Source organism: Chiloscyllium plagiosum, unplaced genomic scaffold (genome assembly GCF_037043375.1).
Source record: "Chiloscyllium plagiosum isolate Xiang-an unplaced genomic scaffold, Cpla_swu_hap1 HiC_scaffold_7, whole genome shotgun sequence".
NCBI lineage: Eukaryota > Metazoa > Chordata > Chondrichthyes > Orectolobiformes > Hemiscylliidae > Chiloscyllium > Chiloscyllium plagiosum.
In genome coordinates this window covers 81,852,612-81,868,326 of record NW_028270145.1, presented here as the reverse complement: position 1 = coordinate 81,868,326, position 15,715 = coordinate 81,852,612, and the positions used below count along the sequence as shown (strand labels likewise).

The 15,715-nt window shown below is 44.7% G+C and overlaps 1 protein-coding gene across 1 annotated transcript in view; it reads left to right on the top strand.

Moving 5' to 3' along the window:
• LOC122551717 (histamine N-methyltransferase-like) overlaps positions 1-15,715 on the top strand; it is a 40,138-nt gene that overhangs the window by 17,274 nt on the left and 7,149 nt on the right. The window contains exons 4-5 of the mRNA XM_043694073.2: positions 9,956-10,086; positions 13,253-13,346. Coding sequence (XP_043550008.1) covers positions 9,956-10,086; positions 13,253-13,346 — 225 coding nt within the window. The remainder of the gene's footprint in view (positions 1-9,955; positions 10,087-13,252; positions 13,347-15,715) is intronic.

The following is a 15,715-nucleotide window of genomic DNA, read 5'->3' as shown; positions in this document are numbered from 1 at the left end:
CTTGAGCAGAGTCATTCTCAAGGCTTCACCATTCCTGCATGCCTGAAAATACATTCTTTCCTTAGCTTCATGTTATCTGAAGGTGCCTTTGCATTTCTATGTATATGTAAAGAAGTTTTGTGTTAGCACAGATGAAACATAAAGATAAAAATAGAGAATTGACTTAAGTCTGGTATAAGAATGTTTATGTAAATCATGATGATGGAATTAATCATACAATTTTGACCTCACTTAAAGAAGAGATGCCAGTCTAGAATAAACAAAAGGTGATAATTTCTGAACTCTACCCTCAGTTGCACAGAAAAGGTACTGATGCATTAGAATTAGTTCTAATTAGTTAAAGAACAACACCACTGAATAATGAATATTTACCAGTACAACACAGCCTCAAGTTCAACAAAATGTCTGAAAACTAACAGAAAGTAAAATAACTCAAGAAAATTCACAAAGTAGTTGAGATGCTGTAACTTGAGGGTGGAAACAGTCAATCTTAAAACCAGGACAGACAGTCTGCTTAAGGGATAGGAAGCCTGAAGCTACTTCATAATTACAAATTCTTAGGAAAAAATAGAACAAAAATAAAAAGTCCAGTAATGAATTAGAAAAATAGAGAACTAACAGTTCAGTCCTTCCAACCAAGACCGGGCTTCACCTCAAGACCGGGAATGCTGGGAGTCATATCCACACTGAGGTCGGGTGAGAACATTGGAAATGACAGTATTGATGTTAATGATTACACAGACTATGTAATTAAGTAAAATCAAACCACTGGAATAATTTAAATCAAGTAGAGAGAAATCTGAGGGAAGATGTAGTACGATAAGATCTATGTAAATCATTGTGATGTAACTGGTCACGTGAGTTTGATATCCACAAATCCGAAGCTACCAGCTACCTGAATATTGGAGAGAGAGGAATCTTAGATTCCTCATTGGAGATCTGTACTGGGTAAACTACTATGTGCAGATATAAGTAAAGGAGCACTCCAGCGGATAGAGTTGAAGAGCCTATCTTTGAGGCAATGTATGTGCAGCCACCCTAATCCAAGATGACCCAGATCACTATCTCAGTGCGCTGTACCACAATTGGCTAGGCACAAGAAAAGTACAAGAAAAGATATTTTGATTAAATGACTCCTAGCTATAGTCATGCTGGAAATGTGATGCATCCCATTGAGCTCAAACACTGAATTATGAACTCAGTGATAAGAATCCTAGCATTATATTGAGTTATCATTTGTGAATTGACTGAAACATATATTAGCTCATTGAAAACAAAGTGCCAAATGATGATCTTTTGTTCTGACTGATGTCTAGTTCTTTAAGCTTTAAATGAAGAAAACAAATTTGAATGGGCAAATGTCCAACTCAGGAGATAAAACTAATTAATGATGTTTTCAAGAGATCAACATAGGCACACACCAGTGGATGTCTAAAACCACCTTAAACCACCTACGCCAGTGGCATTGAAAAGTCAAGTGGGCATTTTGTTCACTTGAAGTTACTGCAGACACATGGAATCTGCTGGAAGAGCCAAGAAAGAATCCCTGGCAGTTTGTGTTCAAATTCTGTGAAGATTAACTCACCCACAGACTTCTTATTACCTTTAAGGCAAAAAGCAGGAGTGTGATTGAATACTCTGATGAAAGATTCTGACCCAAAACATTGACACCCTTGCTCCTCTGATGCTGCTTAACCTGCTGTACATTTTCCAGCTTCACACTTTATCAATTCTAATTTTCCAGCATCTGCAGTCCCCACTGTCGCCAATACACCTGCAGTACTCACTGTCTCCAATGCACCTGCAGTCCTCACTGTCATTAATAAACCTGCGCTTCTCACTGTCTCCAATGCACCTGCAGTCCTCACTGTCACTAATATACCTGCAGTCCTCACTGTCACTAATACACCTGTGGTCCTCACTGTCGCCAATACACCTGCAATCCTCACTGTCACCAATACACCTTCAGTCCTCACTGTCGTTAATACACCTGCAGTCCTCACTGTCTCCAATACACCTGCAGTCCTCACTGTCACCAATACACCTGCAGTCCTCACTGTCACCAATACACCTGCAGTCCTCAATGTCACCAATACACCTTCAGTCCTCACTGTCACCAATACACCTTCAGTCCTCACTGTCGTTAATACACCTGCAGTCCTCACTGTCGGTAATACACCTGCAGTCCTCACTGTCTCCAATACACCTGCAGTCCTCACTGTCGGTAATACACCTGCAGTCCTCACTGTCTCCAATACACTGCAGTCCTCACTGTCTCCAATGCACTTGCAGTCCTCACTGTCACCAATACACCTGCAGTCCTCACTGTCACTAATACACCTGCAGTCCTCAATGTCACCAATACACCTTCAGTCCTCACTGTCGTTAATACACCTGCAGTCCTCACTGTCGGTAATACACCTGCAGTCCTCACTGTCTCCAATACACCTGCAGTCCTCACTGTCTCCAATGCACTTGCAGTCCTCACTGTCCCCTATACACCTGCAGTCCTCAATGTCACCAATACACCTGCAGTCCTCACTGTCACCAATACACCTGCAGTCCTCAATGTCACCAATACACCTGCAGTCCTCACTGTCCCCAATACACCTGCAGTCCTCAATGTCACCAATACACCTGCAGTCCTCACTGTCACCAATACACCTGCAGTCCTCAATGTCGCCAATACACCTGCAGTCCTCACTGTCTCCAATACACCTGCAGTCCTCACTGTCTCCAATACACCTGCAGTCCTCACTGTCTCCAATACACCTGCAGTCCTCACTGTCTCCAATACATCTGCAGTCCTCACTGTCTTCAATGCACCTGCAGTCCTCACTGTCTCAAATACACCTGCAGTCCTCACTGTCTCCAATGCACCTGCAGTCCTCAGTGTCTACAATACACCTGCAATCCTCACTGTCTCCAAATCACCTTCAGTCCTCACTGTCACTAATACACCTGCAGTCCTCACTGTCACCAATACACCTGTGGTCCTCACTGTCTCCAATACACCTGCAATCCTCACTATCTCCAATGCACCTGCAGTTCTCACTGTCTCCAATGCACCTGCAGTCCTCACTGTCTCCAAATCACCTGCAGTCCTCACTGTCTCCAATGCACCTGCAGTCCTCAGTGTCTACAATACACCTGCAATCCTCACTGTCTCCAAATCACCTTCAGTCCTCACTGTCACTAATACACCTGCAGTCCTCACTGTCACCAATACACCTGTGGTCCTCACTGTCTCCAATACACCTGCAATCCTCACTATCTCCAATGCACCTGCAGTCCTCACTGTCACCAATACACCTGCAGTCCTCACTGTCTCCAATACACCTGCAGTCCTCACTGTCTCCAATACATCTGCAGTCCTCACTGTCTTCAATGCACCTGCAGTCCTCACTGTCTCCAATACACCTGCAGTCCTCACTGTCTCCAATACATCTGCAGTCCTCACTGTCTTCAATGCACCTGCAGTCCTCACTGTCTCAAATACACCTGCAGTCCTCACTGTCTCCAATGCACCTGCAGTCCTCAGTGTCTACAATACACCTGCAATCCTCACTGTCTCCAAATCACCTTCAGTCCTCACTGTCACTAATACACCTGCAGTCCTCACTGTCACCAATACACCTGTGGTCCTCACTGTCTCCAATACACCTGCAATCCTCACTATCTCCAATGCACCTGCAGTTCTCACTGTCTCCAATGCACCTGCAGTCCTCACTGTCTCCAAATCATCTGCAGTCCTCACTGTCTCCAATGCACCTGCAGTCCTCAGTGTCTACAATACACCTGCAATCCTCACTGTCTCCAAATCACCTGCAGTCCTCACTGTCTCAAATACACCTGCAGTCCTCACTGTCTCCAATGCACCTGCAGTCCTCACTGTCTCCAATGCACCTGCAGTCCTCACTGTCTCCAATACACCTGCAATCCTCACTGTCCTCAATACACCTTCAGTCCTCACTGTCTCCAATACACCTGCAATCCTCACTGTCTCCAATGCACCTGCAGTCCTCACTGTCACTAATACACCTGCAGTCCTCACTGTCACCAATACACCTGTGGTCCTCACTGTCTCCACTACACCTGCAATCCTCACTATCTCCAATGCACCTGCAGTCCTCACTGTCTCCAATGCACCTGCAGTCCTCACTGTCCCCAATACACCTTCAGTCCTCACTGTCTCCAATACACCTGCAATCCTCACTGTCTCCAATGCACCTGCAGTCCTCACTGTCACTAATACACCTGCACTCCTCACTGTCACTAATACACCTGCAGTCCTCACTGTCACCAATACACCTGCACTCCTCACTGTCACTAATACACCTGCAGTCCTCACTGTCACCAATACACCTGCAGTCCTCACTGTCTCCAATACACCTGCAATCTTCACTGTCTCCAATGCACCTGCAGTCCTCACTGTCACTAATACACCTGCAGTCCTCACTGTCTCCAATACACCTGCAATCCTCACTGTCTCCAATGCACCTGCAGTCCTCACTGTCCCCAATGCACCTTCAGTCCTCACTGTCCCCAATACACCTTCAGTCCTCACTGTCCCCAATACACCTTCAGTCCTCACTGTCACCAATGCACCTGCAGTCCTCACTGTCACTAATACACCTGCAGTCCTCAATGTCACCAATGCACCTGCAGTCCTCACTGTCCCCAATACACCTTCAGTCCTCACTGTCCCCAATACACCTGCAGTCCTCACTGTCGGTAATACACCTGCAGTCCTCACTGTCTCCAATGCACTTGCAGTCCTCACTGTCCCCTAAACATCTGCAGTCCTCAATGTCACCAATACACCTGCAGTCCTCACTGTCACCAATACACCTGCAGTCCTCAATGTCACCAATACAACTGCAGTCCTCACTGTCACCAATACACCTGCAGTCCTCAATGTCACCAGTACACCTGCAGTCCTCAATGTCACCAATACACCTGCAGTTCTCACTGTCACCAATACACCTGCAGTCCTCAATGTCACCAATACACCTGCAGTCCTCACTGTCACTAATACACCTGCAGTCCTCACTGTTGGTAATATACCTGCAGTCCTCACTGTCTCCAATGCACCTGCAGTCCTCACGGTCTCCAATTCACCTGCAGTCCTCACTGTCACCAATACACCTGCAGTCCTCACTGTCGCCAATACACCTGCAGTCCTCACTGTCTCCAATACACCTGCAGTCCTCACTGTCTCCAATACATCTGCAGTCCTCACTGTCTCCAATGCACCTGCAGTCCTCACTGTCTCAAATACACCTGCAGTCCTCACTGTCTCCAATGCACCTGCAGTCCTCACTGTCACCAATACACCTGCGGTCCTCACTGTCTCCAATGCACCTGCAGTCCTCACTGTCACTAATACACCTGCAGTCCTCACTGTCACCAATACACCTGTGGTCCTCACTGTCTCCAATACACCTGCAATCCTCACTGTCTCTAATGCACCTGCAGTCCTCACTGTCTCCAATGCACCTGCAGTCCTCACTGTCCCCAATACACCTGCAGTCCTCACTGTCTCCAATACACCTGCAATCCTCACTGTCCTCAATACACCTTCAGTCCTCACTGTCTCCAAGACACCTGCAATCCTCACTGTCTCCAATGCACCTGCAGTCCTCACTGTCTCCAATACACCTGCAATCTTCACTGTCTCCAATGCACCTGCAGTCCTCACTGTCTCCAATACACCTGCAATCCTCACTGTCCTCAATACACCTTCAGTCCTCACTGTCTCCAATACACCTGCAATCCTCACTGTCTCCAATGCACCTGCAGTCCTCACTGTCACTAATACACCTGCAGTCCTCACTGTCACCAATACACCTGTGGTCCTCACTGTCTCCACTACACCTGCAATCCTCACTATCTCCAATGCACCTGCAGTCCTCACTGTCTCCAATGCACCTGCAGTCCTCACTGTCTCCAATGCACCTGCAGTCCTCACTGTCCCCAATACACCTTCAGTCCTCACTGTCTCCAATACACCTGCAATCCTCACTGTCTCCAATGCACCTGCAGTCCTCACTGTCACTAATACACCTGCAGTCCTCACTGTCCCCAATACACCTGCAGTCCTCAATGTCACCAATACAACTGCAGTCCTCACTGTCACCAATACACCTGCAGTCCTCAATGTCACCAGTACACCTGCAGTCCTCAATGTCACCAATACACCTGCAGTTCTCACTGTCACCAATACACCTGCAGTCCTCAATGTCACCAATACACCTGCAGTCCTCACTGTCACTAATACACCTGCAGTCCTCACTGTTGGTAATATACCTGCAGTCCTCACTGTCTCCAATGCACCTGCAGTCCTCACGGTCTCCAATTCACCTGCAGTCCTCACTGTCACCAATACACCTGCAGTCCTCACTGTCGCCAATACACCTGCAGTCCTCACTGTCTCCAATACACCTGCAGTCCTCACTGTCTCCAATACATCTGCAGTCCTCACTGTCTCCAATGCACCTGCAGTCCTCACTGTCTCAAATACACCTGCAGTCCTCACTGTCTCCAATGCACCTGCAGTCCTCACTGTCACCAATACACCTGTGGTCCTCACTGTCTCCAATGCACCTGCAGTCCTCACTGTCACTAATACACCTGCAGTCCTCACTGTCACCAATACACCTGTGGTCCTCACTGTCTCCAATACACCTGCAATCCTCACTGTCTCTAATGCACCTGCAGTCCTCACTGTCTCCAATGCACCTGCAGTCCTCACTGTCCCCAATACACCTGCAGTCCTCACTGTCACTAATACACCTGCAGTCCTCACTGTCACCAATACACCTGCAGTCCTCACTATCTCCAATACACCTGCAATCCTCACTGTCTCCAATGCACCTGCAGTCCTCACTGTCACTAATACACCTGCAGTCCTCACTGTCACCAATACACCTGTGGTCCTCACTATCTCCAATACACCTGCAATCCTCACTGTCTCCAATGCACCTGCAGTCCTCACTGTCCCCAATACACCTTCAGTCCTCACTGTCCCCAATACACCTTCAGTCCTCACTGTCTCCAATACACCTGCAATCCTCACTGTCTCCAATGTACCTGCAGTCCTCACGGTCTCCAATACACCTGCAATCCTCACTGTCTCCAATGCACCTGCAGTCCTCACTGTCCCCAATACACCTTCAGTCCTCACTGTCCCCAATACACCTTCAGTCCTCACTGTCTCCAATACACCTGCAATCCTCACTGTCTCCAATGGACCTGCAGTCCTCACTATCTCCAATACACCTGCAATCCTCACTGTCTCCAATGTACCTGCAGTCCTCACTATCTCCAATGCACCTGCAATCCTCACTGTCCCCAATACACCTTCAGTCCTCACTGTCACCAATACACCTGCAGTCCTCACTGTCTCCAATGCACCTGCGGTCCTCACTGTCACCAATGCACCTGTGGTCCTCACTTTCGCCAATACACCTGCAGTCCTCACTGTCTCCAATACACATGCGATCCTCACTGTCACCAATGCACCTGTGGTCCTCACTGTCACCAATACTCCTGCGGTCCTCACTATCTCCCATACACTTGCAGTCCTCACTGTCGCCAATACACCTGCAGTCCTCACTATCTCCAATACACTTGCAGTCCTCACTGTCTCCAATGCACCTGCAGTCCTCACTATCTCCAATACACTTGCAGTCCTCACTGTCTCCAATACACCTGCAATCCTCACTATCTCTAATACACCTGCAGTCCTCACTATCTCCAATACACTTGCAGTCCTCACTGTCTCCAATGCACCTGCAGTCCTCACTATCTCCAATACACTTGCAGTCCTCACTGTCTCCAATACACCTGCAATCCTCACTATCTCTAATACACCTGCAGTCCTCACTATCTCCAATACACCTGCAGTCCTCACTGTCACCAATACACCTGCAGTCCTCACTGTCACCAATACATCTGCCGTCCTCACTGTCACCAATACACCTGCAGTCCTCACTGTCACCAATACATCTGCAGTGCTCTCTGCCGCCAATACACCTGCAGTCCTCACTGTCACCAATGCACCTGCAGTCCTCACTGTCGCTAATACACCAGCAGTCCTCACTTTCGCTAATACACCTGCAGTCCTCACTGTCGCCAATACACCTGCAGTCCTCACTGTCTCCAATACACTTGCAGTCCTCACTGTCTCCAATACACTTGCAGTCCTCACTGTCACCAATACACCTGCAGTCCTCACTGTCGCCAATACACCTGCAGTCCTCACTGTCTCTAATACACCTGCAGTCCTCACTGTCACCAATACACCTGCAGTCCTCACTGTCTCCAATACACCTGCAGTCCTCAGTATCTCCAATACACCTGCAGTCCTCACTGTCACCAATACACCTGCAGTCCTCACTGTCTCCAATACACCTGCAGTCCTCACTGTCTCTAATACACCTGCAGTCCTCACTGTCACCAATACACCTGCAGTCCTCACTGTCTCCAATATACCTGCAGTCCTCACTGTCACTAATACACCTGCAGTCCTCACGGTCGCCAATACACCTGCAGTCCTCACTGTCTCCAATACACCTGCAGTCCTCACTGTCACCAATACACCTGCAGTCCTCACTGTCGCCAATACACCTGCAGTCCTCACTGTCACCAATACACCTGCAGTCCTCACTGTCGCCAATACACCTGCAGTCCTCACTGTCACCAATTCTCTTCATTTTCCTGGATGAAAGCTCAGAAGCCAATTGAACACCTGAAACATTCATATCCTTCACCATTGATGAACACAAGCAGCAGCCTGTGTCGTATACAAGATATACTGCAAACACTCTCAAAGCCTCCTTTGAAACACAGGACCTCTACTAGTTTTATATGTCCCTTCCTTTTAAGAAAGTTTGCCTTTAAAGACAGTGGCTCAGTGGTTAGCAATGCTGCTTCACAGTGCCAGGGACCTGGTTTCGATCCAAGTCAAGGGTGACTCTGTGGAGTTTGCACATTCTCCCCATCTCTGCATGGGTTCCTCTGGGTGCTCTGGCTTCCTCCCACAGTCCAAAGTTTGCAGGTTAGGTGAATTGGTCAAGCTAGATTCCCCATAGTGTTCAGGGATGCACAGTTTAGATGAATTAGTCAGGGTAAATGTAGGGAATGGGTCTGAGTGGGTGACTCTTTGGAGGGTCGGTGTTGACTTGTTGAGTTGAAGGACCTGTTTCCACACAGTAGGGATTCTATGCCTTCATGTACTGTGTATATACAATATTGTGACTCTGCCTGACTCGGTCTGCTTTGCAGTTGCAAACTACACATGTAGAAATCGATTAGTTTGCTATAATATCTGCTTCTTAATTTGAAATGTGTTTTACTAAATTTTAAAAAAATCCAGAGTGTTATTTAGGTCAAAAATGATTGACTATTATCATTAAAATATCAGCTATAATGTGAAGCACAAGAACAACAGATACATGGGAGCTTTCCAACTCACACAGCATTCTGAATTGGAATTATATTGCTATTCCTTGACAATCACTGGAACTAACACTTTAACAGTATTTGAGCATATCTACAGAGAACAAAGACAGTAAAGGTTCAGGAAAATGGCTCTCCATCTCCTCAAGGACAATTAGGGATGGATAATGAATCATGGCCTTAACAGCGGTATCCATATCCCAAGAAAGAATTGTTTTTAAAATGTACCACCTCATACTAGATTTGTTGAATGATGGTGTATACATTTTACAAAACAGTTTATGATTTTCAATAATATGTTGAACTGCAAACAAATTAATACAATGCTTAATATGTTATTTCCTTGGACCAAATCTAACATGCCACTGTTTTCACCTAAAAGCAGACAACCAAGTGCCTACAATTCGGTTTCAGGAACCTGGATATGATGAATAGTATTTCTGATTACTTTATTAATAAGAGAAAAGCCCTTCTAATGATATATTACTTTTAGAGCTCATAAAAGAGAAGGGTCAAGGACTGAATGCCTCTTTCACTTGGAACCAGATGTATACAACTGACTATGAAAAGCAAAACAAGGAGAGAAAAGAAAGCAAGAAGTTTGATTTCATTCATATGATTGAGGTAACTGCTGTTCGGTTAACTTAATAGCCAGCAGTCACAGCACATTCAACCTGTCACTCAGGGCTAAATGTAGAGCAAGTTCACATCCATGCTGCTTAATGTCTAAAATACTAATGGTTCTAAGTACCATGGTCAGTTTAAGAATTCATATTCATTTTGACATTATGTCTTTGTAAGTTTTTCCTTATTTTAATTTGCCTGTCCTTTGGTGTCTCTGGTGCAGATGAGTCCACAGAAAATATGGACAAGTTAAGCAACTAGGCAAGAATGTAATAGATGGAAGGAAAGGAAAATTTGTTTTGGTTCAATTTGGTTCAATCTAATGGTTTGTTTTGGTTCAATTTGATTTGCTTTATTATTGTTGCATGTACCTAGGTACAGTGAAAAGTTTTGTTTTGTGTGCATTACAAGCAGATCATACCATACAAAATGCATAAGGGTAATAGAACAAAGCAAACAATAAAATGTTACGGCTGCAGAGAAGGTGCACAGAGAATGAGGTCAACATTAAATTTAAAACTGGAGAGGTCTACTCAGAAGTCTAATGACAGTGGGGAAGAAAGCTATTCTTGAATCTGCTGGAACATGTGGAAAAGCTTTTGTGTCCTCTGCCCAACAGAAGATTTTGGAAGAGATTATAAACAGGGTGGGAGGGATTTTTTATTATGTTGGCTGCCTGAGGCAGTGAGGAGTGTAGATGGAGTTAATGGATGGAAGGCTGGCTTGTGTGATGGACAAGGCTGTGTGGTTAGCTAGCTTATATACTTCAGATCATATCAGTAAGAATATAGGAACATAGGAGCAAATGTAACCCATTGAGCCTGTTCCAACGTTCAATCATCTGTGGCTTAATTCCATATACCTATTTTTGGCCTATACCCCTTAAAAACATTGCTTAACAAAAACTTATCCATCTAAAATTTAAAATTTACACCTGATTCTGCATCCACTGCTTGTGAAAAAGTTTCCAAACAGAAGAAGCAATTCCTGACATCTCTCTGAATTGTCTGGTCCTAATTCTAGAGACCATGCCCCAAGTTATAGAATCCCCAACTAGTGGAAATACTTTGTCTACCTTGTCTTTTCCTGTTAATATCTTGAAGACTTTGAGCACCCCTTACATTTCTATATTCTGGAGAAAACAAGCCTAATGTGTATAATCACACCTTATAATTTAACCCCTGAAGTCCAGGTATTATTCCTGTAAACTTATATTGTATTCCCCACAAGGCCAATATATCCTTCCTAAATATGATGCCCAGATCTGTTCACAATACTGCAAGTGGGGTCTAACTAGGGGTTGTGATTGTACCTTTCTTATTCCTGAGTTCTACCCAAAGGGCATTGCTGGATGAGCTTTCTGAAATATCCTCCCTTGCTGCAGTTGTGACATTGTCTGCAGCTAGTAATGCATTTCCCCACCTCTCTATCACATCTAAATTCTGGAACTTTGAGCTATCAGTCCTGCATTCTCTCAGTCAAATTTCTGTCATGGCGACATTATCATGGTTCTCTACACTAATCCAGGCTCAAAACTCATCTGCCTTACTTCTTAGGTTAAAACTTCTGATTGCCAGTCCTGCAGTGTTCATTAGCCTAACTCTGCCTTTCTTCGCGTTATTTGACATAACCTCTACCTCTACTCAATAACTCCACATACTGATCTAATACTTTGGTTTACATCCTCCTGCCTCATTAGTTGAAACCCTCCTGAGTGGCATGGGCAAATATTCCTGCAGGATGTTAGTGCGCCTCCAGTTCACGTACAACCTGTCCTGCCCTGAGAGAGATGCAAGTGATCCAGATACCTGAAACCCTCCCTCCTACACCTGTCCTTTAGCCATGCATTGAAATGCACTGTCCTCTTCCTGGCCTCACTAATACGTAGCACAGAGAGTAATTCCAACATTACAACACTAAAGGTTCTGCTTTTCAACTTCCTACCTGATGCTCTAAATTCTCTTTGCAGAATCTCATTTGTCTTCTTTCCATTGTTGTTCATTGTATAGGCCATGACATCAAGCTGCTCAACTTCCCCTTTCAACATCCTGGAGTCTCACTCATGGCCACAGATACACCTGTCTATGGCCCTGATTATCGAGTTTCCTATTATTACTGCTTACCTATACTTTTGACACTTTGTGCTGTACAGCAGAACCAATTGTGATGCCACTGATCTGGCTGCTGCTGTTGCATTGCCCTGAGATATCACACTCCCCAGCAATATCCAAAATGGTATGTCTGCTTGAGAGGGGAATAGCCACAGAGGACTCCTGTACTGCCTGCCTGCCTGCCCCTCCTAGCAGTCACTATTAATCTCGGTGACCACATCCCTGAAACCTTGTCTAGTAAGCTTTCTGCCTCATGTATGCTCCTCAGTGGGTTCAACTGCCACTCCAACTGACCCATACAGTTTGAGAGGAGCTGCAGGTGGGCACACTTCTTAGTTCCTGCAGACATAGCTATCAGGGATGATTTGACTTCTCCCTGATCTCCCATATCTCACAGGAAGAGCATACCACTCCTCCTATGAGATATGGGAGATCAGATTTCATAGTCCCTGCAAGGGATACAATAACCTTTGATTCCTTTCCAGAAAAGAGTCTAACTCTGCCTTAAAAGTATTCAACGACTCTACAACTACTACCACTTTGAGAGGGAAAGAATTCCAATGCTGCACAACTTGCTGTCAGGAAGATTTGTCCTCCTCTGAATCTGAAAAGGGTGACATCTAATTTTTAAAGAGAGTCACTTGGGTCGGGGCTCATCCACAATAGGAAGTGACATTTTGACATTGACCTTGATAAGGTTGTTCAGTATCTCATAATCTTTAATGAAATCCCCTCACTCTTCATAACTCCAGGAGAAACCAGTCCAGTCTGTCCAACCTATCCTCATAAAGAATCACCACTCATTCCAGGTATCAACCTCCTCTGAACTGCCAGTCAAGTAAATTTAAACTTTGCTACTTCTGAATGATATTTCATAAAATGAAATTGACTTTATTAAGTAAGGTTTTTTGCCGTTGGATCAAAGATTCCAGGATATGCCCACAAGAATTTCAAAGTTTGTGTTTTTAGGCACTGATAATTGTATCCCAATTAATTTTAATATAAGGATTTATATTCATAACTTATCTGTGCTTCTATTTATTTTTGCTGACTAGTTGCTGTACTTTGTGGAAAATGCGCATGATACCATTAAGTATTTTCACAGTCTTCTGGAAAGGAATGGCAAACTTCTAATAATACAGACTGCAGGTAAGTTATTGTCCAGTGTTTCTGATAAACTGGTACTGTTATTCTATGCAGCCTTTTACCTGAGCAATCTGAAAGTGTACGGAGAAGATAACTAAATTCATATGTATTCTATTGATCAACTTCTTGGCATTCCTGAGAGTTGATTCTCTGAATTGGCCAAATGTCTGGCTTGTAATGCTGGGTGATTTCAACAACACAAGTTCAATTTCCATACCAGCAGAGGTTACCATGAAGGACCCTCTTGTCAGAGGTGTGGTAACCCTTAGGTTAAACCATTTCATGTGAGAGCAGTCCTTTGGGACTACAGCAACTTTCCCTTCTTGCAACAAACAAGAAGACTAAACGAAGTGAAAAATTGTGTAGTAGATAAATAATTGACTAGATGACAGAAAGAAGTGGATAGCTGTCAATGCTGTGCATTGGAAGTGACTAATTATAATTAGTGAATCATAAGTTGGCCCTAATGGCTCGACTTACTGATATTTCTGTTTCTAGGTTCTGCTTCTGTCTAAAGGTTCGAAAGGCACTCCATTTGTAGGTGGTGCTGAAGTTTAAAATTGCTATCGTAATTCAATACGAATGGGCAGTGCCAAGTATTGCATGCAAGGCCATTTCAACTGTTGCTCAACTACTTGCTCCACCCTTTCCCGAATTTGCCACAGTAATCTCTCACACTCTGATTGGAGGATAATGTCCTTTATCGTTACAGAGACATCCACAGCATTAGGAAACACTTGTCTTCACTAACTCATCATTTCCAGCATCAAATATCATTCTGTTCACTTTACACTGCCAAACTAATGATTTAATGTCAAATTGCTTCACAAAGGTCAAGTGGAACCAGAATATTAACTTAATTTTGTTTTTCTTGGAATATTGTGTACAAATTTGTGTTGATCTAATATTGAATGGCGATAAGTAACAATACAAAAAAGTGCGGCATAATTAATTCATGTGGTGATGGTGATGAAGATTTATGGTTGGGAGAAAAAAAGGTCAGAAGTTTGGCCTTATTTCATTGGAGGAGAGAAAAGACTACCTGGCAGAAGTCTGCAATGGTTTAATGGCTAACTAGTGGGAAATTTGTTCCCTGGTGAGGTGATAACAAGCAACCACCTTTTAAAGAAATTCAGTGATGTGATGTGGACATTGTTGGCTAGGCAGTTTTTATTGCCTGACCTTAGTTGTCCTTCTTGAACTGGTGCAGTCCACCTGCTATGAGTTGACTCACAATGCCCTGGCTGATGGAATTCCAGGATTTTGAATGAGTGACAGTGAAGGAATGGTGATATATATCCAAGTCAGGATGGGGGGTATCTTGGAGGGGAACTTGAAGGTGGTGATGTTCCCATTTATCTTTCCTCTTGTTCTTCTAGTTGGAAGTGGTCATGGGTTTGGAAGGTGCTGAGGCTCTTTGGTGAATTTCTGCTCTGCATCTTATGGATAGTGCACCTTCTACTACTGATCATCAATGGTGGAGGGATGGATGCTTGTGGGTATGGTGCCAGTCAAGTGAGCTGTTTTGTTCTGAATGGTACCAAGCTTCTTGAGTGTTATAGAAACATAGAGTTATATAAAGGTATAGACCCTTCAGTCCAACCCATCCATGCTGAACAGATATTCCAACCCAATCTAGTCCCACCTGCAGCACCAGGCCCATATCCCTCCAAACCCTTCCTATTCATATACCCATCCAACTGCCTTTTAAATGTTGCAATTTACCAGCCTCCACCACTTCCTCTGGCAGTTCATTCCATACACGTACCACCCTCTGCATGAAAAAGTTGCCCCTTAGGTCTCTTTTATATCTTTCTCATCTCACCCTAAACCTATGCCCTCTAGTTCTAGACTCCCCCACCCCAGGAAAAAGACTTTGTCTATTTATCCTATCCATGCCCCTCATGATTTTGTAAACCTCTATAAGGTCACCCCTCAGCCTCCGACCCTCCGGGAAAAACAGCCCCAGCCTGTTCAGCCTCTCCCGATAGCTCAAATTCTCCAACCCTGGCAACATCCTTGTAAATCTTTTCTGAACCCTTTCAAGTTTCACAACATCTTTCCAATAGGAAGGAGACCAGAATTGCATGCAATATTCCAACAGTGGCCTAACCAATGTCCTGTATAGCCGCAACATGACCTCCCAACTCCTGTACTCAATACTCTGACTAATAAAGGAAAGCATACCAAACGCCGCCTTCACTATCCTATCTACCTGCGACTCTACTTTCAAGGAGCTATGAACCTGCACTCCAAGGTCTCTTTGTTCAGCTAGGACCTTACCATTCAGTGTATAAGTCCTGTTAAGCTTTGCTTTCCCAAAATGCAGCACCTTGCATTTATCTAAATTAAACTCCATCTGCCACTTTCAG